Source organism: Nerophis ophidion, linkage group LG04 (assembly GCF_033978795.1).
Source record: "Nerophis ophidion isolate RoL-2023_Sa linkage group LG04, RoL_Noph_v1.0, whole genome shotgun sequence".
NCBI classification, from domain to species: domain Eukaryota; kingdom Metazoa; phylum Chordata; class Actinopteri; order Syngnathiformes; family Syngnathidae; genus Nerophis; species Nerophis ophidion.
The window spans coordinates 11,293,813-11,321,014 of NC_084614.1; the positions used below are offsets into that span (position 1 = coordinate 11,293,813).

At 39.4% G+C, this 27,202-nt stretch overlaps 1 protein-coding gene across 4 annotated transcripts; it reads right to left on the reverse strand.

Annotated features, from left to right (window-relative positions):
- Positions 1–611: 611 nt before the first annotated feature.
- Positions 612–27,202, reverse strand: gab3 (GRB2 associated binding protein 3). Of its 4 annotated transcripts, none has more exons than XM_061897046.1 (11): positions 27,032–27,202; positions 17,062–17,362; positions 11,420–11,576; positions 10,906–11,342; positions 10,773–10,822; positions 7,256–7,487; positions 7,003–7,093; positions 4,962–5,052; positions 3,985–4,086; positions 3,695–3,865; positions 612–1,087 (listed from the first exon to the last, which is right to left on the reverse strand). In XM_061897046.1, exons 1-10 carry the CDS (start codon positions 27,101–27,103, stop codon positions 3,749–3,751), a joined length of 1,650 nt encoding a protein of 549 aa, XP_061753030.1. In that variant the 5' UTR covers positions 27,104–27,202; the 3' UTR covers positions 612–1,087; positions 3,695–3,748. The 4 variants fall into 4 exon arrangements, with proteins under 4 accessions (XP_061753030.1, XP_061753027.1, XP_061753029.1 ...); XM_061897043.1 differs by having other exon boundaries at positions 3,976–4,086; positions 27,032–27,201; XM_061897045.1 differs by having other exon boundaries at positions 612–1,231; positions 3,976–4,086; positions 27,032–27,201.

The following is a 27,202-nucleotide window of genomic DNA, read 5'->3' on the forward strand; positions in this document are numbered from 1 at the left end:
TCGGTAGGCCCACATAAGGGCAAGAAAAACTCACACCCAGTGGAACGTCGGTGACAATGATGACTATGAGAACCTTTGAGAGGACCACATACATTACAGTAATCGAGGCGAGACGTAACAAACAGTATATTTAATGACCATGCTGTGCATTTTGTCAGCAAGCCTTTCCCAGTGGGATACAGACCCCTCATTCATAATACATAGTGAATATTAAAAATGTTTTACAAATCTTTTTTTCTTGAATTGTTCATATATTTTCTTCTTCATGATCACATTTGCTTTAGAAATATTTACAAATGGTATTATGCTACAACTCAATGAGAACTGATACAAAATATTTACTGTTCACAAAAAGGTCAGAATCCCTCCCTGTGGAGGCGTTTAGGGCAGGTCCAACCTGTAGGAGACCACGGGGAAGACCTAGGACACGGTGGGGAGACTATGTTTCCCAGCTGGACTGGGAAGGCTTCGGGATCCCCGGGGAAGAGCTGGACGAAGTGGCTAGGGAGAGGGAATTTGGGCTTCTCTGCTTTGGCTGCTGCCCCCGCAACATGACTTTGGATATGTGGAAGAAGACTGATGGATGGAAGCTCATAAAAAATATCACGTAATTTTTTCAATGCTTTTAAATCTTTTTTTTTTATTGCTTTTTATTGACGTCCAGCATCAGACATTCTCATCCATTACAACATATTTGCACACATCATACATCTCCTGTCTGATAATAAATACATTATGAAAAAGAATATAAACAGATAGTAATAAATAAATAGCTAAGAAAAAATTATGAACATATAGGGAGTGATCTTTTTTACACAGTGCTCTATCACTAATTCGAGAAAATAATATAAGGCCTATGTGACGTGACATAGTTGCACAGTTTTCCCAGTATGAAATACATTTCGCCAAATTATAATTAATAAATGCTGTTATCTTCATTTTATAAATGTCCATTATGATTTCAGTCCAAATCTTCAAAGTTGGGGTCTCCAGTGAAAACCACTTCCTGGCAACAGTCTTTATACAGGCCACTAGAAGGATATTCTTCAAGTATTTATCTCTTTTCAGCCAATCCTGAGGTACGTGCCTAAAAAACAAAGTCTTATTTTCAATAAGTATTTCACATTGGAAAATGTCCTGTCGATCTTGTTGTATCTCTCTCCAATGATCCTTTATGGCAGCGCAGTCTCAGAAAACATGGTAGTGGTTTACATTTTGATTTCCACAGTTTCTGCAGATAGTAGGGGAGTTGATATCATAATGAGACTTCTGGGAAGGTGTAGAAAAAAATCTGATTAAACTTTTCAGCCAAATCCCCTCCACTTCGGTGAGCTGTTACAAGTCTATTGATATCTCTACAATATTGTCCAGTATTCCTAAGATATACATAGATATCCTTCATTCCTTCTCCTATTTTGTTTTAGTATAGGAAGTTGAATATGATTTCAGAATCGACAGACCCTAATACAAACAAACAGTTCGGTCAATAATTTCTGGATTATATTTTGTAAACATCCATCTATTTTCTACTGCTTATTCCTTTTGGGGTCGCGGGGGGCGCTGGTGCCTATCTGAGCTACAACCGGGCGGAAGGCGGCGTACACCCTGGACAAGTCGCCACCTCATCGCAGGGCAAACACAGAAATACTAACAACATTCACACTCACATTCACACACTACGGCCCATTCAGTGTTGCCAATCAACCTATCCCCAGGTACATGTCGTTGGAAGTGGGAGGAAGCCGGAGTACCCGGAGGTAACCCACGCATTCACGGGGAGAACATGCAAACTCCACACAGAAAGATCCCGAGCCCGGGATTGAACCCTGACTACTCAGGACCTTCGTATTGGGAGGTCGACGCACTAACCCCTCTGCCACCGTGAAGCCCCTTTTGTAAACAGTTCACTCCAATTTATGCTTGTCTTTATTACATTTTTCAACTTCATATTAACATAATGCCGCAACTGCAAATATTGATACAAGTCTTGGTTTTCTAATAAATGTGTTGTCCTTTTGATAGTTTAGAAACTGAGCATTTTTAATCTTTCATTTAGATATCCAGTCCTTGAGTCTTGAGTCCAATTCATTAGGTATAAACTCTGAATAGTAGGCACACCATTTAAGAACTGTAATATCATTATCATTGGTTTATATTTCTTTTTAACACTTTAAAGTTCTATTTAACCCATGGTTTAAATGTTATTTATGTTGGTTTGTAAGTTGTTATCAGCCACAATTGCTTTTATGGGGATGGAGGCCATTTTTTCTTCAATATTTTTCCATTGAGCAACTTATGACAGGTTGCAACAGCATATCACTGCTCTCATCTGCGCTGCAAAATAATAATGTCTAAGGTAGTGTAAACCCCATCCTCCCTTTTGTCGGCCAGCTGTAAGGTTTTGAGGCAAACCCTTGGCTATTTACTTTGCTATATATACCTAGATACCATAATGTTCGATTCATTAAATTGCTTTTGGTTAATATCTATTGGCAGGGTTTGAAATAAATACAACAGCCTTGGCAATACATTAATTTTAATGGAATCGATTCTTGAACTAAGGCTAAATAAAGAAAGGAATTAAGTTCCATAGTGCTATGTCATCCTTTATTTTTGTTGTGTATGGGTACATAGTTGTGTTCTGATAATTTTGTAAGATCTTTTGATAAATTGTTGCCCAAGTATTTAAAAAACGGTTCCAGAGGGGTTAGTGCGTCTGCCTCACAATATGAAGGTCCTGCAGTCCTGGGTTCAATCCCAGGCTCAGGATCTTTCTGTGTGGAGTTTGCATGTTCTCCCCGTGAATGCGTGGGTTCCCTCCGGGTACTCCGGCTTCCTCCCACTTCCAAAGACATGCACCTGGGCTGGGGATCGGTTGATTGGCAACACTAAATTGGCCTTAGTGTGTGAATGTGACTATGATGTTGTCTGTCTATCTATGTTGGCCCTGCGATTAGGTGGCGACTTGTCCAGGGTGTACTCCGCTTTCCGCCCGATTGTAGCTGAGATAGGCGCCAGCGCCCCCCGCCGCCCCAAAAGGGAGCAAACGGTAGGAAATGGATGGATGGATGAAATTTACTTTACTGTTCAAATGATTGCATTAGTTTAGGAAAATAGTATGTTGGGCGCCCGAACTAGACCAAACTGGCATCCTTGTAACAGGCCAATTAATACTCTCTTCCTTTAATTCATTCCCCTGATGTTTTCATTTTGTCTTATGGACTGAGCTAGTTGCTCCAGATATAATGCAAAGAGTAATGGTGACCATGCACAGCCCTGTCCAGAACTCCTCTCTACGGTAAAACTATTTGATGGATATCCCTTGACTCTAATCCCAGCAGTCGGATTCGTATATAGTGCCAGTATGGTTTTGATAATTGTATCCTGTATGTCATATCTATGTAGAACTCTGTAAAGAAAATTCCAATTGACCGAATGAAAAGCGTTTTCAGCATCTACATTTATAACAATTGCTTCAATTCTATTTATTTGTACTGTATATGATCCATAACATGTAGTGTCTTTATTATATTGTCTTGTGTTTGGTGTTTATGTATAAAACCCATTTGATCATCATGTCCCAATACAGGTAAGAACTCTTTTAATTGTTTGGCCATGATGGAGATAAATAGTTTATAATCTACATTAAGAACAGATATTGGTCTGTAAAATCTGCACTCAATTCTATCCTTACCTTCTTTTGGTATCGTTTTTTCAACTGTCAATATTTTCTTCATGGCTTTTCAGCTTATGTTTTGGATTGTCGCACATCTGTCCACTCTATCTTGGTGTTTTGCAGTGCCTGAGTCTTTTTCTCATCCACCTGAACATAATCCACCTTATGCTCGTCGGAGAGGAGAGGCTTCTGTAAGACAAAGACAGCAATGAGACTATAGTAAATTGATGTAAAATCAATGTTTGGTTTAATCAACATCATCATTTGAATTAATGGTATTTATCATAAAAGTATTATACTTTCTGTACAGGGGAAGGAGATGCCGAGTTAAAATCCAACGACAAGTAGTCAAGGTTTGATCTTCTTGGCCAAAGTGGAAGAGCTGCATCAAAGTTGAGCGAGCAGTGATGCTGTAGACACAAAAACAGTTGAAGACATTTTAGGCGTCATCAGTTCCAAGTATGTACAGTATGTCGGAAAACACTTCTGTTACAAACACTTTGCTTTTCACACTAAAAAACATAATCAAGACAAATACTGATGTAACAAATTATTTTCCTATTCTGGGGTTAGCTGAGATAGGCTCCAGCACCCCCCTTGACCCCCGAAGGGACCAGTGGTAGAAAATGGATGGATGGATGGATGGGGGTAAATACAGACTTTCCAAGAAAGGAAAATCATTATTACAACATACTGGAACTTCCCCTAGATCCGAATTTAACAAATACTGTAGTCACATGTGTTTTGTTCTTGTGACACATTGTGATCTTAATTTATCCTGGTAACATACAGTTGACTAATACAGTAGTTTGTCCACATTTGAGTAACACCTTAATAGCTGTGTCCCTTCAGGTGGATCTGCTAAAATTGGTATCTATTTGTCTATCTACATACAGTATAGAACTAATCAAAATGTTTTTTCTTCAGAGGGGCTATTCCACCTAATTGGTGCAATTTGTGTCACCAGGAAATGGAATGTATAATGACAATGCAGGATCAAATGAACAGTAAAATTAAATACACATATAAAGCAAAGTGTCCTGCACATAGTTCTGAATAAATATTTAATCAAAGCAAGTTAAAGTATGATTTGAAATGACCTTGAACTTGAGCTTCCTAAAATTAGACTTTATCCCCAAATATGATTGGTTAAATCCTTCAGAAATATTCAACATATGTATTATCAGATTTACAGTCGAAAAAAGACATATTAATGTTTATTTGGAGAGAGTCACAACAAGCGAATGGCACAGATTTGGTAAAAATACTAAGAATCCTTTTTTACCGATATGGGACAGTTTGTGTCGTCATCTCTTGGATTTTCCGTATTCTCAAAACTTCCTTCATGCGATGAACACTTTCCCAAAAATTTGAAACTACAGGAAAGAAAAGGAAATAAAATTCATTGATTTTTGTCAAACAAGCAACATATGAATGAATGCAATAGTAAGGCCAAAAGTAATGCAGTCTTTAAAAAATAAAAAAACAAAAAAAGGCAAAATAATGTAAATCAAGGGTCCTCAATTATTAAATTATTAGGAATCAAATTTGTCCAAGGATCTGAATTCTTTCATCAGACATTCCAAAGGTCACGATTGTTAAAAAAGATCAAATAAAAACACATGAACATAATTGTAATAATACAAATTCAAATATTATTTTAGTACAAATAATATAATGGTACATGATAACATTCACTCCAACTAGAATTTGAACCCTTGTGGCGAATGCGCAAAATTAAATCTGTCCCCTACAAAGTTGCCTCGCAAATGACACTGATTTGGACAATCAGTGTCATTTGCCCCAGTCAAATTTGCCTCTGAACAGCGCTTTAAACGTACACATCAACTGTTTACTCAAAACTTGTGTTTGTTTGTTGTGCAGGTACAACATGTAACAATACATCAACTCTTTATTGTTTGATACGCACAATTGTCTTCCTCCTGCATAACTCAGACCTTGTACGGTTCCTCTTCCCAGTGTTAAGCCTTCTGGATAATGTAGTATACAAACATTTAGGAACACATCAATGTCCTCACTTTCTAGTTCATATGTATGTGTTTAAACTTTATATACCCAGGGTAAAGCAGTTAAGAACCGATTGTCGTTTCCAAAGCTGACCTAGCAGAAAAAGGCAATATTTACATGACAGAGATATTGAAGTGTGATGATAATCTTTCATCCTCTTTTATTTACCAACAAACAATAGCGCTATAGATTGTTGTCAACAGTTAAAAAATGCTCTTAATGTTTGAGAGTATTTGTGTTGGAACATCAATGAATGTTTAAGATGGACAAACACTTTCCAAGCGTAAAACACACAAAAAATGTCTGCGACTTGAGGATGACAAAGAAAACCGCGGATATTGAGAAAGCCTCTAGTGGTGTTTCTGTCCGTTATTATGATTAATCATTACTACTAATGGTTACAATTTTTAAAAACAGTACAGTAATTTGACAATGAGCTCTGAGTATGTGTTTTTTTGCTGCCATCTAGTCTATTTTTAAGTCTGTGCGGTATAAAACAAATAAAACTGTTACGTTTTAACGCATGGCTGCAATGGTTGATTTTACTCGGATGCAGAAGGACAAGCAGGAGGAGCGTGCAAATAGGAGTCTGTTTTAATTCTTTGAGGCAGGACAAAAATACCAAAACCCAGACGTTGATAAAGCGTGGAGCCAAAATCCAAAATAGTCACAGAGGGTGAACAGTGAGAAAGTCTATAACGAGGAAAAACATTTAAGCGTGGTGAAAACAAGATGAAAGGCAAATGTTGAGCAAGCATTGATCTAGCAACTAAGGCTGGGAGACAACGGAATACAAAGGGGCGTGATTAGAGGAAGCAACAGGTGAGAAAACAAATTACTAAACAGAAACAGGAGTGTCTAATCAGTGTCCAAGGCAACAAGAAAAGTAAACAAAGGGAAAACACGCTGGAACAGAACTAGACACAAACCTCGGTAGAACCACAACAAACTTAAATGAGACATGACCTCACAGGTCATGACAAAAACACCAATACAGCATTTGTTTTCCAATTTTTGTTGAAATCATTGGTTTTTTGAGGCTAAGGTTACAAGGAACACTTAAAACACTGATGACGAATTCATAAAATCAGAAGTACATACAATCAAAAAAAAAAAAAATGAGCCTCTTAACATTGCAACTTATGCTGCAACTTTCTGAAAAAATAAAACCCCAGGCAAAATTCCGGAAAGAAAAAAATAATACAAAGACTTCAAGAAGGTCCTGTTTCTTTGTCATAATTTCAGTAGCTCACCTTATAGATGATGTTCATAACATGTGTGCCATTTCAGATACTCACCATGATTCAGTCATTGGTCTGCCCAAAGGATGATGAGTTGGACATTCTGTGATTGTTGAAAGGCCTCTCAAGTCAAGAGGTGGGGGCCGAGCTGTGAACCCAAAGAGGACAAAAAGGCAATGAATGTGCCCTATAAAACATAGGTCTGATAGCTGCGATTGTAACCACTGTACATCTATCTTTAGCTACAGTAAGCGCTGCAAATGACTTGTATGTAAAACCTGGTTGAAAATCTGTCCTTTGTTTTGCTCACCTCTCCTCAAGCAAGGTTTGAGATGGCGGTGTATCGGAGGAGGTGCATGGCTCATGACAGGGCTGAGAGTCTTTGTGGTCATAATGTTGCTGTTTGTATCGAGGAAGCTGACAGGCCTCATGGGGATGTAACCATCACATTCAGCAATGGCAGCAGAGGAGGACGGGGAAGCCATGGGGATGTAGGAATCATCTTGCTGACTTTGACCCAGTGTGGTATCAAAACAGGAATGCTGTAAGAGAGAGGTCATAAGGGAATCCAAATGTCACCCTGAAACAGCTACAGTAGGACATTTGCGTAGAAACTATTTCCTTATACAGCTTTGAGGCCAGGGGACTTATCAGCAGATATCAGTTCTTTTTTTTTTATAGTTACTAATTCTTCTTAGATCAGTGTTGTGTTTTGCTGCAGTTGACAGAGACAGATGGACAGAGTCAAAATGCTTGCACTGTATTGGTCTTATAGACCACGGTACTGTTTAACAGGATTTATTGTTCTTCAGTACTTTTGATTGACATATACCTTTGTGTACTTGCTTCCTGGTTGATTGCTGATACTTGTCAGTCTTATGATTGACAAGTGCTTTGGTGAGGTTGGGTATGATGTACAGAAGTGTTTCTTAACCATAGGATTGGAGCCCATTTTTGGGCCAAGAGCCCCCCTAGAGGGGTGGCAAATATATCCATTTCTCAGCTGTGGTCTGTATGGGCCACAGCGTTACTCGGTTGTGTAACACACTTTTCCACCACTTGTGGCAGTAATGAAAATATCAAACAAACAGAAGTCTGGAGTGTAAAGTCATAGAAAAGTTTCTTAAGCACAACAATTATGTAGTTTAATTTGCACTTAACATTTGTTTACAGTTTATTTAAAAAAACATTGATTGTTTTTTATTATTAATTTTGTTTGAACTTATTTATTTTAGCCTTGTGTATATGGAGGTACATGTATTTTCTCTCCAAGTAGGCTAGATATGATTATTGAATACCATTAAAATCAATAGTAAGATTACTAATTCAGTGTTAATATTTGAGTGAGTCGTGGGCCCCTCTGTAGTGGAAAAGCTGGGCTCTAAAGTAAAAATGGTTAAAAACCCCTGATGTACAGTATATGTTTCCCAATGAAAGTTGTGTTTTTCCTCTAACCTCAATGGCATTCTGTGTGAGACCGCCTTTTGGCATCCTAATTTTACCCTGTAATATTGCATTGGTTACCATGTACCGTTGGCTCTATGTATTACGTCAGTTACATGATATTGCTATAATGTGATGATACACAGCGGTACTTCAACTTAAGGGAGCCCCAACTTAGGAGTGTTTTGAGAATTATGAGATATTACGCTTAAAGTTTAAGCAAAAATGAGAGTTATAAGCATCCCCTCCATTAGCTGGTGTAGCAAATTTCACAGTGAACCCCAGAAGAGCTGCGCAAAATATCCAGTTTTATTTGCTAGCTTTACCTTAAAGCTAAAGATGGACATAACTTAGTTTTTCAACCATGGGAAGAAAGAAAGTGAATATGAAGGACAGCACTGTGAAAAAGAAGCGAATGATATTCATTGACTTAGAAAAATGTACCATCAAAAACATGACCGATTGTGTAGTCGACTTGGCAAAGCAGTACAAGTTTTTCTCTGCTCGTCCGCTTACTGAAATAGAACGAGTGTAGTCCCAGCCAAGAATGTTAACATAACATCTGAACAGCAGACATTTTCCCATTAAAAAATTGAGACGCAGCTTTCCAAAGTAAACACTCTACATTATTATTAAATTACTTCTTAAAAGTACTGTAGTATTTGGTTTTCAACAAAATGTATCATCTAAACTGTTGTTTTTATGAAAGGCATGTTACAATGGTGCTGTTTTGTGGGTTTACCACCAGTTTAATGGATTTTAGTTAATTCCATGGAGTGACTTGATTTCGACTTTCTCTGTTTCACGTTTTTTTTACATTAATCACCATGCCCCGCTAGCAGTCAAGGCTAAACCAAATCATATTGATTCACACTTTGCCCGTTTTCCTTATTTAAAATGTTAGTAGGGAAACAATTTTTGGGAAATGTGCGATAGGTCCTCCCAGCAAGCCTTGTGTTCATGTCGATCGCACCTTGAGGGAGATAGTGGTTCATGTTGACGACCATATTCTTTTGTACTGTGTGGGTGAGTGTTTCCCAAGCAGCTTACTAGCAAATAGTAGGGGACTTTCTTAGAGCATGTTGAAGTCTGCATTTGACCATTTTATGTTTGAGACTCTTGCTCTCTTTGTTTGGTTTTATCCACTTTACATGAGCATAATGGGGGAGACATCTGATACACAAATCCTTACTGACATTGACGGCACTACACCGTGGCTTGGAGGGGGGCCCGCCAGAAATCTGTTTAGCCCCAATTGAGCCCCCCCAGGATCTTAGAGACCTATTATGCAAAACCAACTGTTCTTACCTACTGGTACCTGCTGTTGTGTATTTGGGATTTGCATAAATCCTGAACATTTTAAATCCAACCATAAAGGCATTGTGGATATATTTACAAAACAATCATGCCTTCCTTAATACTTCCTCCAATGAAGTTGTTTTGAATTTGCCCCATTTGTGACATCCCACTGGTGACGTTAGTGGTTTATCCATTTAAGGTAAAAATAGACAATAAGACCGCCCACAATACTGGACAGCTTTGTGATCTTCTCAGCAAGTCCATCTTTCCTCAGCCTATCCTGGGCTGAGTTCATCTTTCTGCTGCCACTCACGCAAATGGGTCCATATTTCCAAACGCCTATTAAAAGCCCAGCTTCATCTTTTGGCTGCCCAATCACAAGCACTGTGAATGCAAAAATTTTTTGCCCGCCTTTCCAGAATGATCATTTGTAAATTAAGCTGTTTGCACTTCTTGTTGCGGCAATGCTGGTGCAATTTTTCGCCCAGGCAACAGGTTTGATATTAATTTCACTATTAATAATTGAAGTTATTATGTTGTGATCCAAAACAATATTGCCAAAGCATCGTTTTCTGTTTTCATTATTTATGCATATGGATAAAGACTCTTGTTGTCACATTTTGGATGTATTGTCTGGTTGTTATCAGGCGCATGAGTGCTGTTTGCATCTGTATCTGTCACCTTTGCACAAGAAACATTTTTGCAATCGTTGCTTGTGTTAGGCTTGACCATATTGTTGAATATTCTTTGGTCAAATTCAGTTAAAACTATTATTATCTTGAACATGCTTGTGTCGTGTATCATTACTGATTTTATTGAAAAAATTAGAACTGAAGTCATGAAAATCGATTATTTCTTCATTATTTTCTTCATTATGGTCTTAAAAAGTATTACATTTGACTTGTTGAAACCTTCAGAGACCCTGTTTCGCCCTAGAGGATGCAGTCATGTGGCCCATAGGTAAAACCGCTACTGCTGAGGGGAGAGGTCATACCACAAATGCAGCCAACTGGTCTCTCTTAAGCAACAGACCCAATTTTTAATACGCGAGAGCCAGCCGCTAATAGACTGAATTATTGTCTTACCAAATTAAGCGTGTGCCGTCTGTTCCCTGTTGATCTGCTGTCAGCATCTCCTAAAAAAAGATGTCATCAGTTTTTAATGCTCCCCTCCTGCATGGCCAAGAATATTTTTAATTAGATTTTCCTGTCAGCATACCTATTTCGAAATGGTCCAGGCTCGACAAAGATGTCCTCCGGGGAAGCACTGCTTCATGTTTTTGGAAATGCAGTGCACTCATTGCCCTCGGCCTGCGAATGCCTTCGTCAGACAGATGGTTATAAGGCTTAGGTGGCAGCGGAGGAGGTGTTTGCCGGTCATTTGCGGCCTCCAATGACGCACAGGGGTACGGTTTGTCAAACTGGAAGACACTCATGGCGCAGAGATGTAGCGGGGAAGAGGAGGAAGATGGCGCTAGGGCAGTGCATGGGGCGCTGAGAGGAGGGTTGGCCGACCTCCCGAGCGTGAAAGGAGACGGACTGAGGCGGGACTGAGACGAGGAATCACTACAAGGAGGTGACGGGACAATGTCCTTGAAAGCATCCTCCCATGACTTCTGTTCCAAAGACGTCTCTGAGTTTGAAAAGCTCTCATGTCTGCAGATGTGGGGAAGACAAAATCAAACATTCCGAAGCTTCTTTTTTTTTCATATTCTTTCGCAGCCTTTACTCGCCTGCAAGCGCTTTCACTCCCCGTCTCGCATTGCGAAAGAACAAGATAATCTGGCGGGTGACTACAGTCCATTTGGCTTGACAGAGATGCCCTGTCAGAGCTGTCACTCAACGGCTGAAACCACATTGGAGTGCGCGGGAAACCGTCCTCTGAGCACCCTGAAGAGGAGTTGGAAAGTGAATGTGATCATTAGGGTGACAAGAGTGACACCATAAGGCAAAATGATGCAACTCATAACAAAAACAGGCAAATCCAATAAACATCAGATGAATTTGAAAACAATAAGTATTTTTGCAGAAACATGAGCTGTCTCTCCATTCTCTCTTTTATTTATATGATTTCCACTTGTGTAGTCAAGTTGGCACTGCTTCAGAAAGTCAAGGCTATCTCTACAAAAAGTCTCTGCCGGCTTTCATTAACTATTTTCCAACTTTTATTTTTAATAGATTTATGTATGCTAAGTGGATGTGTAAGAAGCTTTTTTTTGGTCCATTGCAGACTTCCAAAAAGGTTAAATCCTTCGAAAATGTGTGCTGGTGTGTTACTATATCAGCCACAATGCAGAAGCTGCTCTATCTTCCTCACACAGATGACAACATTCTAACAGACAAGCTCTCACGGCCTTGACATGCTTGCAGCTAAAGGAACAATATGTAACACAGCTGGTCTGAAAGTGTTTAACTGAAACACAAGTACAAAAGTTAACATTTTCAAAGTTTAGTGTATAGATCTTCCATAATTTGATATACTATACCAGTGATTCTCAAACTGTAGTATGTGTACTATCTTGTGATAGGCCAAATAATCAGTTAATTCAATATTCAAACACAGTGTTACTGTTCAAACTGTGAGTAATGTTACAATGGCCAAAATAATAAATAGACTTGTTAAATAAAACCTCTGTCTTGTTTGAATGAATATGTAGGCCTACTATGTTACTGGATTTTAATGTTGGTCATTATATGGAAAGCCAAGTGTTTTCTGAGGTGGTACTTGGTGAAAAACGTTTGAGAACCACACACAGTCCTGTGCTTGAGCCACCATTAGATATTAAATATAATGTAAGAGTGTGGGTCAGCAACCCGCAGCTCAAGAGCCACATGTGGCTCTTTACCGGCACCCTGAGGGCTCCATGGAGCTTTTTCAAAAATGTATGGAAATGGAAAAATAAAATGTGGTAAAAAATATGTTTTTTGTTGTAATATGGTTTCTGTAGGAGGACAAAACATGACACAAACCTTCCTAATTTGTTAGAAAGCCCACTTTTTAATAGTGTTTATGCTTCACTGATGACAGTTTTGGCAAGTGCTGTTTTGTCCTAATTTCAGTGGCCGTCATGTGGACTGTGACTCAACAGTTTTTTTACATGTACATGTGTTACATTCTGCTGCCAAAGAAAGACGTGTTTTATGCCACTCCTTTTGTCGACCAAACGTTTTATACTGTGCGTTAATGCACAAAAGTGAGCTTTGTTGATGTTATTGACTTGTTCGAGCACCAATGAGGCATATTTGGTCCCTGCATGACTGCAAGCTAATCAATTCTAATATGCTATTAAGGCGAGCTGCATGTACATCTTGCATCATTATGCCTCGTTTGTAGGTATAATTAATTTCCTTTACTTTTTTCTTCTGTGTTTTTAGTTTGTTTTCCATGTTTCATGATACATTATCTGTACGTAATAGTGGCTGCATTTCTAATAGTTGTTTGTGTCCTGTTATAGACCACAGCAAATGTTACCCAGCTTGCAAAGATTGTAATAAATCCATCAGAAGAAGACAGCCTGCTGTTTCCTTTAACCTGGACACACACATCTATACCTTTGGCCATTCTAAGACAGTCATTTCCAGGAGTTATCTACCCCTCTGAGAAGTTTAACTAATGTTTTCCAATGTTGTAAAAATAAGTACAAAAAATATCATATTTCAACATTTCTGTCAACGAAGATTTGCGTCAGCCTGCGACACATAGTCATTTTGATAGTAGGCTAATATAGCTAATTAGTTACTTATGTCATCTGTTGCCATAAGTCTTTAAATATATTACATCTTCAGACGGATTACTTTTTCATATTTGTGGTCCAATATGGCTCTTTCAACATTTTGGGTTGCCAACCCCTGTTAGAGCAGTACATTTATGACTACATAAACCTAAAATCTAACTTAGTAAAGCATGTCCATCTGTCTGTAAGTTAACAGGCTACTTCCTGTTCATGGGGGTAGTAATATATTCCTGCATTTGCCCCTTTATCCTGATTCTCTCCAAAAATATAATGGTTCCTTCTTAGGTCTATGTGGCAATTTAGTGTAATCCTGCTAGTTGTAATGACAAATGATGGCTGTGAAAAACAATAAAACGAATGGATATGTACAGACATATACATAATGGTATCTCAATTTTCATAGTTTTCAACAAAAAATGTTTTTTTTGCCCTTCTACTTGTATACGATCTTTGTTACATTGGCCATGAAAAACTAGCCTGTTTGCTCCCATATCATTCTGCGGTGTCAATTGCCGAAGCCATGGGTGTCGAAATCATTTTCAATGAGGGCCACATTGCAGTCATGGCTGCCTTCAGAGGGCCGTTTGTCACAGTGAATACATATGAATTTAAATTTAGTATCGCCTCATAAAAATATTACACAATTGCCTGTGCGTTTGATTGTTAGATTTTTTTCAACACAAATTGAAGAATAACTTGCTTTTAAAATCCTAAGTAAAGGTGACAAGCAGTTATGTAAGTATTTACTTTTACAAAAAAAAGTAACACGGTTTATAGTATTATGATATTTGTTGCATGAGATGATATTACAATTTAAAAGATACAAAATTTCATGCAGTACATTTTTTCTGGCAAAATGGATAGAAGAATCTATTTATTAAAAATACAAAGTGCTTTATTGCAATGACACACTTTATTTCCTGGCTTTCACGGGCCACATAAAATGATGAGGCCTTGAGTTTGACACCTGTGGCCTAAACAGAGAGTTCTAAGTGTTTGTGACTGAGTCACTGTGCTTTTCAGAATGTACTACCACCGGTCCAAAGAGAGATGCCAGCTTTTTATAAAGAAGGTGAGAAACTCTATTGAATTTAAGCAAAAACTCATAGCAAATGAAACCGCTATCTACTTGGCTCCGCCCTAATTATTACTTGATTGATTAATTATTGACAGAAAACTGTTGAACACCAGATCAGTTGAAATTGTTTGGTGACCTTTGTTCTGTATTTGTACAGTAAAAGTTGTGCAATGCTGCATTTCTATAAAAGTCACTCCATGTTGACAACTAGAGTGTCTTGGGAAGAGCTGCTTTCACATTTCAAAGTGAATACGGGGGCCTCATATTTTGTACCCCTTTACGTAATTGCATAGTTTATTGCCCAGGTTTTTAACATGGGTCCATGAACCCCGGGGGTCCACAGATGTTCTGCAGGGTAGTCGAGAAAGTGTTGGTTTTTTAGTCTTTTAAAAACAAATCTGTGTATATAAACATTCTCCACGCAATTTTTCCTCTAATTTAGATGTCTTTAAGTACACATTAACAATGATCCAACAGACTGTTGTGTAGTTTAAAAAAGACAGTGGCATGTACTTAAAATAAAAACATGAATAAATCAGAATCAGAATGAGATTTGATGGCCAAGTACCGGTATGTTTAATACACAAGGAATATGACTTGGTGGACTGTGCTCTTTTTGTTCAATGCAAGAAACAAAGAAAAACTTGACATAAAGAGAACACAGTACCGCAGAGCCCGCCTGCCGATTATAGTGTTGTATTCATGTTAGCATTTAAGATAGTTAGCAATTAATAATCTGAATGCCAGATATCAAATACCGCACCAGTTGCCAGCTAACGATTAGTGCGGCATTTGCCAGCTTGCAATTAGCGGCACTATCTGCCACCTAGAAATCAACGCTGTAGTTTTCAGTTATTGATTAGCGCACCAGTTTTCAGCTAGCTATAAGTGCGTCAGTTGACAACTAAGGGATTCATATGGCCCCATTCCTGGGTGGTTGTCACGTGAGAGGAAGAGGGAGGTTTATCATTTTGCAATGCAGTCTGCTGAAAATGATGGAAAGCGCCAGTCTACATAGCAACTGACGCTGTGGTCAAGGTTGGAATTGCCACAAAAAACACATTTTAAGATATTTACCACTCTACTGCCATCCGGAGGCTAAAGCGCATAGTGCACCCCCGTTTGTCACGTTTCATGTTACAGGTAAACCGTGACGAATGGGACTGTATGATTACCCTTCCTACTGTAGCAATTAGCTAGTGATCAGTGCGCAAGTTGTCAGCTGGCGATAAACGGCGCAAACTACCAGCGAGCAATAGGCACCCTCGTTATCAACTAGCGATTCTTGCGCCAGTTGTTACCCAGAAATTAGAGCACTAGTTGCCAGCGAGCTATTATCGTGCCAGTTTTCAGCTAGCGATAAATGCGGCAGTTGTCAGTTACCATTTAGTGCACGAGTTGCCAGCCAGCCATTAGTGGCACTATACAGTAATATTTTAATGTATTAGTATTGCACAATATCAAGGTGCATGCTTGTGGTTTATTTTAAACCACTACTTTATACAGGATATATAAGTAGGGGACCGCTGTGCCATCTCTACGTCCCATTTGTTAAAAAGACGGAAGTTGACGTGAACGCCTGCGTGCTGCCAGGAAACTAAAAGAAGGAGAAGAAGAATGCCTACGTTTAATTACTGCTATCATGGCCGAAGCTGCAAAACAACCAAAGAAACGAAAAGTTTTGTCGGAGGAGACAAAAAAGAAAAAGGGAACCTACACAGATAAACGGAAAGATGCAGAGGGATATTCATCTAATGATGCGTCGCCTCTGTTTCTGCTAAACTAGTAAGTAAATTACGATGCTCAAGTCGAAATTATGATGCTAGTGTTAGCTATCGGAAATGTGCGTGATAGCAAATAAATAGCTACCAGCTTGATAGTTTCACTATATAGTTTCTTTGCTTCAGACCTGCATCCGCCCGATACATTGTTGGTCTTAGCGCTATGTTTATAGCGCAATCCAAGACCATTTCTTGATAGTGTTTGCTATTTACATCAGCATAGCCCTAAGAGACGTGATAATTGTGCCAATATTACAGCGGACATGTCAGTATGACGCTAGTCCTCATTGGAAATGTGGTCTTCTTCTGGCAAAATACCACAGAAATTTGCCAAAACTGAAAGTTCTTTAGTTTGAGTTTATTTCGAACATAAGTGGGGCCTTAAACTATAGTGAAACATGTAAAGGCAATCTTTAATTTATTTATTACTGTTCTCCTTCTTGCTTATTTATTACTGCCTTTCTTAATACTTTCCGGGACCTGAGTCCAAATTTCATTTGTGCAAATGTGTACGTGTGACAAATAAAGCTCCTTGAGTCCTTGAATCCTTGAAAGAAGACATACTACAATAATGATGCAAAGACATACAGTACATTACATTACACAAAAAGCAACTCCCTGTAAGCAAGCGGAAGTTTCTCTGATCGACTCAACCGTGCTTAAATTGTACATGTGTAATGACTTAAGGCCTCAAGGTCACAACAGCTGCTGGTAAAAGCAGTTAACTGATTTAGTCACATGGTTAAAATAGGATTCTAACGTGAATATGTTGTGATTTGTACCTGCTTCCTCTTGGTTGCCAAACTGGCAAATGTGACTGATACTGCTGATCCAGCTGTTCATCTCCTCTTCGGTTTTGGCCACCAAGTAGAAAATGCGAGCAGACGTCTTCACCACAAAGAGATGCTTCTCTCCGAAGTCTCGCTTTATACCGAGCTGACCGTTGAGCATTTCCACCTCACACTCTTTAAGGTCGATGGTGCGGATTGGCTTTTTGGAGCTCTTACTCTGGTAGTACTCCAGCACATCGGGGTTACCGCTCATGCGGCCTCTTCGCAGGACAAACCAACGTTTTCTCCAAGCCTGGAGGACAAAATAAGAATAACACATTTTAGCTCTAGACTCACAGGTGTGACATTATTGCCACCATTCTTATTCCTTCCTCCTCATTATCAGTATTTTGTTGGTCATGACCAGTCATGGGAACTGGATTATGCTTGCACGTCAACTTTAAATTTTATTGTTTGCTTTTGATACGGTCACTAAGCGGAACCCTTTACCCCTCAATTCCCCGCAAAGAAGAGGAAGTTGACAGTATTCAGCAGAAAACAGGAATAAATAAAGAGCCACTTATATGGAATTGATGACTGCTGTCTAATTAGGAACCGATAATAATGTAATACTATGCAACTATTTACAGATTAAAGTTAAAGTTAAGTTAAAGTCCAAACGATAGTCACACAGACACAGATTACATAACAGATTACTAAAGGAGCCCTCACTGAATTTAGGATGCATTTGTCGTTTTAAAAAAAAAGTATGTTAACGCTGCAGGACTGCAAGCAGGGTTTTTTCACACTCGGTTTTGTGGTTTCATTCTCATCAACTTTTTTTCTTTTTGTGGGTAATCTGCATCTGCACATCTCTGTCCGTTAGTACCGGGAAATGGTAGGGCACACCACAATTACTGAAAACACCGCCCAATTTATGAAGAATTTATGTCACCTTATTTTAAATACTGGTGTGTGTTTTTAAAAACACAACATCATAGGTGGAAATTGTACATTTTTTCTTGCATTTGTCCTGACAGCCATTACGGGTGCAGTGTGACATATTTTAGAATAAATGACTGCTTTTCAAGAAGTGTTAAAGGTTTTTTTAAAAACCGTATATCATTAATCATGTAAATACGCAGATTTATCGCGCCAGTACAAATATGAGTGAGGAGACCGCAACTGGTGTGCCTGCTGGCAAAGTTCATACAATAATATACAGCCCGACTGATTTTATAAAATATTCACGCAAATAAATGATGTCAAAATAAATAGTAAAATATTTTGTTAATCATAATTAATCCTAATTCAAAAGTGTGATTAATCTGATTTTTAAAATCTAATCATTTCACATAACATAACTTTTTTTTAAGTTCGCTAATTTTTTGCCACACTTGGTTGGCAGTGAAGGCAAATAATTGTGTCCATGCAGAATCAAAATCTCATTTTTTTGGGATGTATTCAGGCTAAAGCAATATTTTACTTCAAGCCCCCCCATACAAAAATATAAAAAAATGTATTTTTTTTATTATTATTTGAAACGATATTTATACTTTTTTTTTTTTTTTAATCAGACTTGATTTTTAAATTGATGCATGCTAAAACAAATTTATGGGAAATGATTATTTCAATGTATACACTGAAAAAATGTTCAATATAAATTAACAGCAAATTACTGTCTAAAATTTGCATTATTTTTTATTCACAGACTTTACATTTGCTGTACATTACTGTGAAATATCTTTACAGCAATTTACTGTAACTGCAGAGCTGGGATTTTAAATTTAATTATAATAAAATTACAACTATGTGCTGTAACTTGACAATTGTAATTCTATATTTAATTGCAATACAATTACAACAAACTTCACAATGTAAATGTTTTTGTTAATTACTCTCCTGTTTTGACAGCATACCACCACCTACTGTACAAGAGTGTGCAACATAGTCTACAGACAAATCAGTTTGAAGTTTCAGTAATTTGTTATCGGTATTACAGAGGACTATGATTTCTACTGTGAAATAACAGTTAATTGCTATTAAATATAAAGGAATTGTAATCTTTAGAGTCATTTGTTGTAATGCAACAGTACGTTTTCATTACAGTATTTTACTGTGGAAAAAAATAATGTTTCAATGTTGTGAAATTCTGATAAATGCTCATAGTGTATATTTTAGTGCAAAAAACTCCAAACAAATTTACCATAAATCTGCATATCTGCCGTGAGTGATGCCGTCAAGCTGAATAAAAGAGTCCTATCGGGTTCTTTTGGCTCATTAGACTCTGGAGGCAGCGGACAGGTACCGACAGGCCAAGCAGTGCACAGCTTCAGCGGTCGCTGAGGCAAAAACTCGGACATGGGAGGAGTTCGAGGAAGCCATGGAAAACGAATTCCGAACGGCTTTGAAGCGATTCTGGACCACCATCCACCGCCTCAGGAAGGGAATGCAGGTGGCTGTCAACACCGTGTATGGTGAAGATAGTGTTCTGCTTACCTCGACTGAGGATGTTGTGGGAATACTTCGAAGACCTCCTTAATCCTACCAACATGTCTTCCGATGAGGAAGTAGTTCCTGTGGAATCTGTGGTGGGCTCTCCTATTTCTGGGGATGAGGTTGCTGAGGTAGTTAAAAAGCTTGTCGGCGGCAAAACCTCGGGGGTGGATGAGATTCGCCCGGGGTTCCTCAAGGCTCTCGATGCTGTGGGGCTGTCTTGGTTGACAAGACTCTGCAACATCGCGTGGACATCGGGGGCGGTACCTCTGGATTGGCAGACCGGGGTGGTGGTTCCTCTCTTTAAAAAGTTTAACCGGAGGGTGTGTTCCAACTATCGTGGGATCACACTTCTCAACCTTCCCGGTAAGGTCTATTCAGGTGTACTGGAGAGGAGGCTACGCCGGTTAGTCGAACCTGGGATTCCGGAGGAACAGTGTGGTTTTCGTCCTGGTTGTGGAACTGTGGACCAACTCTATACTCTCGGCAGGGTCCTTGAGGGTGCATAGGAGTTTTCACAACCAGTCTACATGTGCTTTGTGGACTTGGAGAAGGCATTCTTCCGGGTACAAGTCCTGTGGGGAGTGCTCAGAGAGTATGGCGTAACAGACTGTCTGATTGTGGCGGTCCGCTCCCTGTACGATCAGTGTCAGAGCTTGGTCCGCATTGCCGGCAGTATGTCGGACACGTTTCCAGTGAGGGTTGGACTCTGCCAGGGCTGCCCTTTGTCACCGATTCTGTTCATAACTTTTATGGACAGAATTTCTAGGCGCAGTCAAGGCATTGAGGGACCCGGGTTGGTGGCTGCAGAATTAGGTCTCTGCTATTTGCAGATGATGTGGTCCTGATGGCTTCATCTGGCCAGGATCTTCAGCTCTCACTGGATCGGTTCGCAGCAGCGTGTGAAGCGACTTGGATGAGAATCAGTACCTCTAAGTCCGAGTCCATGGTTCTCGCCCGGAAAAGGGCGGAGGGCCGTCTCCAGGTTGGGGAGGAGACCTTTCCCCAAGTGGAGGAGTTCAAGTACCTCGGAGTCTTGCTCCTCCACATCGAGAAGAGCCAGATGAAGTGGTTCGGATGCCACCCGAACGCCTCCCTCGGGAGGCGTTTCGGGCACGTCCGACCGGTAGGAGGCCACGGGGGAGACCCAGGACACGTTGGGAAGACTATGTCTCCCAGCTGGCCTGGGCACGCCTCGGGATCCCCCGGGAAGAGCTGGACAAAGTGGCTGGGGAGAGGGAACACTGGGCTTCAATGCTTAGGCTGCTGCCTATGCGACCCGACCTCGGATAAGCGGAAGAAGATGGATGGATGGATGGATGGATGCATGTCTGCTTGACAAATAAAGATTAGAGCCCAGTTTACAAGCACAGCACTGAAGGTTGCACCATGAGTCACAGTGTGGGAAATTTGACATTATATTATTATCAGGTACAGAGCAGGAAGAGACTGTAAAAATACATTTACGGTAACATTTTATATGAAGCGCTATAGGTAGGAATTTTTGGGCACCTCACTATTCAGTATGAGTTCTCGATTCAAAACCATTTTTGCAATATATTATTTGCTACAGTAATTATCATAAATCATTTTCAAAACAAGTTCCAGGCTACAAAACCTCCTTTTGGTTGCTCACATATGACATAAGTGCGCGAGTAAACATAGAAATGGCCTAAAAATTTATTTCTTTTAATGGTTTAAACATTTTTAGGGGGAAAATTATGAATTGATTTAGACCTAAGAAATAATAGAGAATCGCAATTCGAATTTGAATCGTTTTACTAGCGCCCCTATGAAGCGCCCTTCATTCATTTATTGAGATTTTAAATTTGTTTTATTACGTTAAACAATGTTTATCCATCCATCCATTTCCTACCGCTTATTCCCTGTTTATACTTTTTTTAAATCAAGTGGAATAAAACAATTGTACCATCATTCAAACACAGAGGTTAAGTCTTAACAACTCAGGGTTTCCCCTCGACTGCTAAGATACCTGTGGCAGTGGGGCCGTGGTTATGGTGGTCACGATGACGTCATCGAAGGCTGCTATGATGATATGATTTTCTTTAAAACGTGTTTTTTCACTAGTGTTTTTTAACATTGACTCTCCTTCGTTTTATCCTGCTTCCAAATGTGTGTTTTACCTCCTGTGCAGCACTTTGTGAAACTTTTATTATTTTCTAAAATGTGCTGTATAAATAAAGTCGATTGGATTGGATAAAAGGGCTACAACAAATCTCTTATCATTAATTAGTCCATCCATCCATTTTTTACCGCTTATTCCCTTTGGGGTCGTGGGGGGCGCTGGTGCCTATCTCAGCTACAATCGGGCGGAAGGCATCGTACACCCTGGACAAGTCGCTACCTCATCACAGATCATTAAATAGTATTAGATATAATTTGTTTTTGTTTTTTTTATATTTTAAATTGTTGTTGCTTATTGTACAATGTACTTTGAGAATTTTTCAAGTGTCATTCTAGAGATTTTAAGGACTTTTTAAAATTTTTTATTAAAAACTACAACCAGCAAATCTAATCTTCTGGTGTTATTGTGTAAATGCCATAAGGCATTCAACCATATGTTGTTATAAAATATAGTCGTGTTTAGAGACTCTTAACTTCTGGCCCTCGATGTCCCAAACAAAATAGGCCAGCGACAACAAGTATGACGTCACACTTGTTTGGCGCTGTTGCTGTAGTTCAGACCTGGGCAAAATAAGGCCCGGGGGCCACATGCAGCCCGTTAAGATTTTCAATCTTTCCCGACGGACATCTATTTATTTTTTACCGCTTATTCCCTTCGGGGTTACGGGGGGCGCCAAACGGACATTCCTCCCAAATTCTTTTAGATCTTTAGGATCGAACTGTAGCTGCTATTGTGACGTGCAGTGATGTTTTCATCCATCCATCCATCCATTTGGTACCGCTTATTCCCTTTGGGGCCGCGGGGGGCGCTGGTGCCTATCTCAGCTACAATCGGGTGGAAGGCGGGGTACACCCTGGACAAGTCGCCTTCTCATCGCAAGGCCAGTGATGTTTTCAATTGTTTTCAAAGTCTTGAACGATACAAAGTATTTCAATGATTGGGATCTGCGCTTCTGCATGATATACTAGTCACTATGGTAATCTAAGTCACAGCAGCTCAGACGAGACACCGAGCAGTGTGGGCGTAGTTTGTTTCCACAGAGTCTTTCCAGAGCGGCCAGCCTGAAATGTGGGTGTCAGGGAGAGACATAGAAGGAGATTTTTACAACAAAGTTCTAAAGCTTAGAGATGGATCAGATTGTATGTGTTTTTTTCACCTTTCGCGTTAATATTTAGCTGTTTTTGTTAAATTTTTGTTGCGTTTCGCTTGATTGTAAAATATGTCGATCGAAAGTGGGTGTGACGTTCATATGTTGTCAATATTCAGTGTTTTATCGTTAATAGTTGAAATTGTCAATATCACATTATTGTCATGTACTTTCTGGGTGTCTCATTCAGTAGAAAATGTAAAGTTCCATTCAATTTTTTCAGGCGGTCTGTCATAACGTTTTTAGCATTCAATCAGACATTATTGTGAGTTTTTGTATTAGTGTTCCTAAAAATAGATACACCGGCCCCCAGACACATTTTTTCCTTAAAATTTGGCCCTTGAGTCAAAATAATTTGAATAGTAAACTCCCTCACCCTTGACCATGTCAACTCTTCTTCCATGTCTGCAAGTGTGTTGTCTGCTTCAATGTGTAGTGTGTAACAACATATTTTACAACTGAAATAAATGTCCCTTTGACATAGATTAATCACAATTTGTTATGGAAATATCTACGCAATTTTTATTTATTTTAATTACATTGAATTAAGATGTGTTAGTTTACTTTAGTTAAAATAAGATAAAAAGTACATATATATGTCCACAAAACTTTGCAGAGAGGTGTTGTTGTGTTTTGGTGAGGATTTGGATAAAGTTGCAGAGACGGGTATTTTTTGACAGTTTGAGTCACATCTCGAGTTGCCAACTCCCTGAAAAACAAACAAGGGTTTATCGGGACTCCATTTTCCCCTCCTTTACCAGAATGGTGATTCACTCGCCCCTTTTTTGTTTGTGTTAAACAATTTTCACACTATTTGATAGAGGTGTCCCGATTCAATATTGATATCGACTATCTGTCAGATAGCAGCTAAAAACAAGTATCAGATATTGGCTTGCAACTAAACTGTCTACTATAAGCTCCAATACAAGCAGTCCTGCAGCACGTTTACTCATGCAAAGCTGAACAGCCAGTTAACGATGTCCTCCAATAAGCACAAAGCCTGGGTTTTCCTCAGTCAAGTCATTTACCAAAGGTAAACATAGTAAGCTGTTGGCTAGAAGCTAGCAGCTACACAACAGCACACAAGCTGGATATACAGTATGTGATAAGTGTTCCTAATCAAACAAAATAAAAGACGACATTAGTCAACATAAATGAACATCAAATAATCATAGTAGCATATTACTTACAGCACACACTTTTTTTTAACATTCCACACTACAAAATAATACAAGTATGTACAAACTTTGTACCATGATTTCTGCAGATATCGGCTAATACTCAAAGCTGCAATACCCGTATCATATATTGAGAGTGAAAATATTATATTGGGACATCTCTAATATTTGACTCGAATCAAAATTTATTTAGAGGCATATTTTGAGAGACATGAGAAAACATTGTTGATGGTGTATTTTTTTTGTCCTAAATAATAACATTACCAGAATTGAGAGACAATCGCATTAGGATTTAGCATTAGTAAATCAAATATCATGTCCCTCATTGATGGAAATTTTTAATTCTCACTTTAACACAGTACAAATTGTGTCCCTTTTAAGGCTTAATATGGGACTTTTTTTTTAACTCTGTTTTTCTAAGGGATGGTTGCCAACCCTAATCATCTCTGTGTTTTTGTTCAGTCCTGTTACCCTAACATTGCCACCTCTAAAAATGTTGAATATATTAATATATACATAGTCCACAGAAGTTGCATCTTTCAGGTATATTAATGATACTTCAAAAAACAGGATTTTAGTCCTGATACCTATGCATTGTTGTTGTTGAATCAGTGTAATGTGGTCAGTGTTGAGTTGTCAACCTGTAATTAGAATGACCCATGTGGTTATATTTCTCATTCAAGCTCATTCTATGCTAAAAACTCACTCCTGTTACTTTCAGTCCTGTCAGTCAAATGAGTTAGCTTCCTCAAAGAAACCTAAAGAAGATGGGCCAATACACATTTGGAGTAGTCAATATGTGTATTATCACAGTTATTGTAGTCCGGTACGCGGGCTTCATCTAGTGGTACGACAAATAAACACTTAATTAAGTGATTTGTGTTTTGTTTTCCTACATTCAAACACAGTGTTGCTGTTGAAACTGTGTGTAATGTTTCTGTGGCCACAAATATTAAATACAAGAGATGTCCGATAATGGCTTTTTTACCGATTTCCGATATTGTCCAACTCTTAATTACTGATTCCGATATCAACCGACACCGATATGTACAGTCGTGGAATTAGCACATTATTATGCCTAATTTTATGTGATGCCCCGCTGGATGCATTAAACAATGTAACAAGGTTTTCCAAAATAAATCAACTCAACTTATGGAAAAAATGCCAACATGGCACTGCCATATTTATTATTATTTTTAACATGCCTCAAAACAGAAGCTTGGAATTTGGGACATGCTCTCCCTGAGAGAGCATGAGGAGGTTGAGGTAGGCGGTGTTGGGGGTGGCAGGGGTAGGGAGTCAAGGGGGTGTATATTGTAGCATCCCGGAAGAGTTAGTGCTGCAACGGGTTCTGAGTATTTGTTCTGTTGTGTTTATGTTGTGTTACGGTGTGGATGTTCTCCCGAAATGTGTTTGCCATTCTTGTTCGGTGTGGGTTCACAGTGTGGTGCATATTTGTAACAGTGATAAAGTTTTTTATACGGCCACCCTCAGTGTGACCTGTATGGCTGTTGATCACGTATGACTATCATTCACTTGTGTGTGTGAAAAGCTGTAGGTTTTATGTGATTGGGCCGGCACGCAAAGGCAGTGCCTTTAATGTTTATTGGCGCTCTGTACTTCTCCCTACATCCGTGTACACAGCTGCGTTTTGTCATAAATTTTACTTTTTGAAAACAATACCGATAATTTTGAAACCAATATCGATAATATCCGATATTACATTTTAAAGGATTTATCGGCCGATTATATCGGCAGTCCGATATTATCAGCCATACTTATTAAATACACTTATTGAATGAAACCTCTTCCTATTTTTTTATTGAAAACGTAAGCCTACTGCGATACTGTATTTTAATGTTGGTCATTATGGTGGTACTTGGAAAGCCAAGTGTTTTCTGAGGTGGTACTTGGTGAAAAAAGTTTGAGAAAGACTGTATCATCACATTTAGAGTTGAACAAAGTTTATTTTGAGTTGAATGGCACCTATTCAAATATGACTTTGACTAAGACAACAGACGGCGTGGCGCAGTGGAAGAGTGGCCGTGCGCAACCCGAGGGTCCCTGGTTCAATCCCCACCTAGTACCAACCTCGTCACGTCCGTTGTGTCCTGAGCAGGACACTTCACCCTTGCTCCTGATGGGTGCTGGTTAGCGCCTTGCATGGCAGCTCCCTCCATCAGTGTGTGAATGGGTAAATGTGGAAGTAGTGTCAAAGCGCTTTGAGTACCTTGAAGGTAGAAAAGCGCTATACAAGTACAAGCCATTTATCATTTAAGCCATTTATATTTCCATAGTGGCGTGAGCGTTTGAATAATTTCACACCAGCAGAACTTCTCTCAGATAAGTTTCTTTTCTCGCCTTCAACCGACACACACGTCCACCCGCCCTTTCCTCACACTTGTTTTGACGAACGTCCCTACTCCTCCTCCTCCTGGCAGTGAGGAAGTGCAAGCAGCCCAACATAAAGCGGGACTATTTCTGCTTGCTGCTCATGATTGGTGTCTGGCTGTCGCTGACGTGACTTCCCATGTTTCACAAGACATGTGCTCTTTGCGACGAAAACATGAGGAATGAGTGGATGAGCCTATCATCACATGACCCGCAAGAACTGCATGCCAATCAAATTTGTTTATCATGATTTGTTGTCATTATGGCATTTGTTCACAATGACGACTGTGACAGCGAACTAAAGACTGCATGGATATGTGTTCAAATCCTTATTAATATACATGTAGTAGAGTATCCACATGCAAGGCACACACACACGCACACACACACACACACACACACACACACACACACACACACACACACACACACACACACACACACACACACACACACACACACACACACACACACACACACACACACACGCACACACACACACACACACACACACACACACACACACACTAGCTCAAGGCTTAACAGCCCCAGCCTGGTATTTCTACTGCTGCAATATTGGAGGACAAACACAAAAATAAGTATCCGGCTTGTGCTTCTACTCACAAATCTTTTGAGTTTCTTCTCCGGGGGGGATTTAATGAGCCAGCCGGTCCAGACCACATCTCCAGCACTCATCTTGACTGCAGAGCGTGTTGTCCTGTCCCTCTTTGCTGCTGCTGTTGCTGCTGCTGCTGCTGCTGCTGCTGCTGCTGCTGCTGCGAAACTGAGAGCAGT

Bases quoted from the DNA above. Each gene is read 5' to 3' on its own strand.
- gab3 (XM_061897043.1), bottom strand. From the start codon at position 27,103: ATGAGTGCTGGAGATGTGGTCTGGACCGGCTGGCTCATTAAATCCCCC. The intron at 11,577-17,061 runs GTACAAATCACA...ACTCCTCTTCAG, and splicing joins TGGCAACCAAGAGGAAGCAG to GGTGCTCAGAGGACGGTTTC. The intron at 10,823-10,905 runs GTATGCTGACAG...ATCTTTTTTTAG, and splicing joins CCTGGACCATTTCGAAATAG to GAGATGCTGACAGCAGATCA.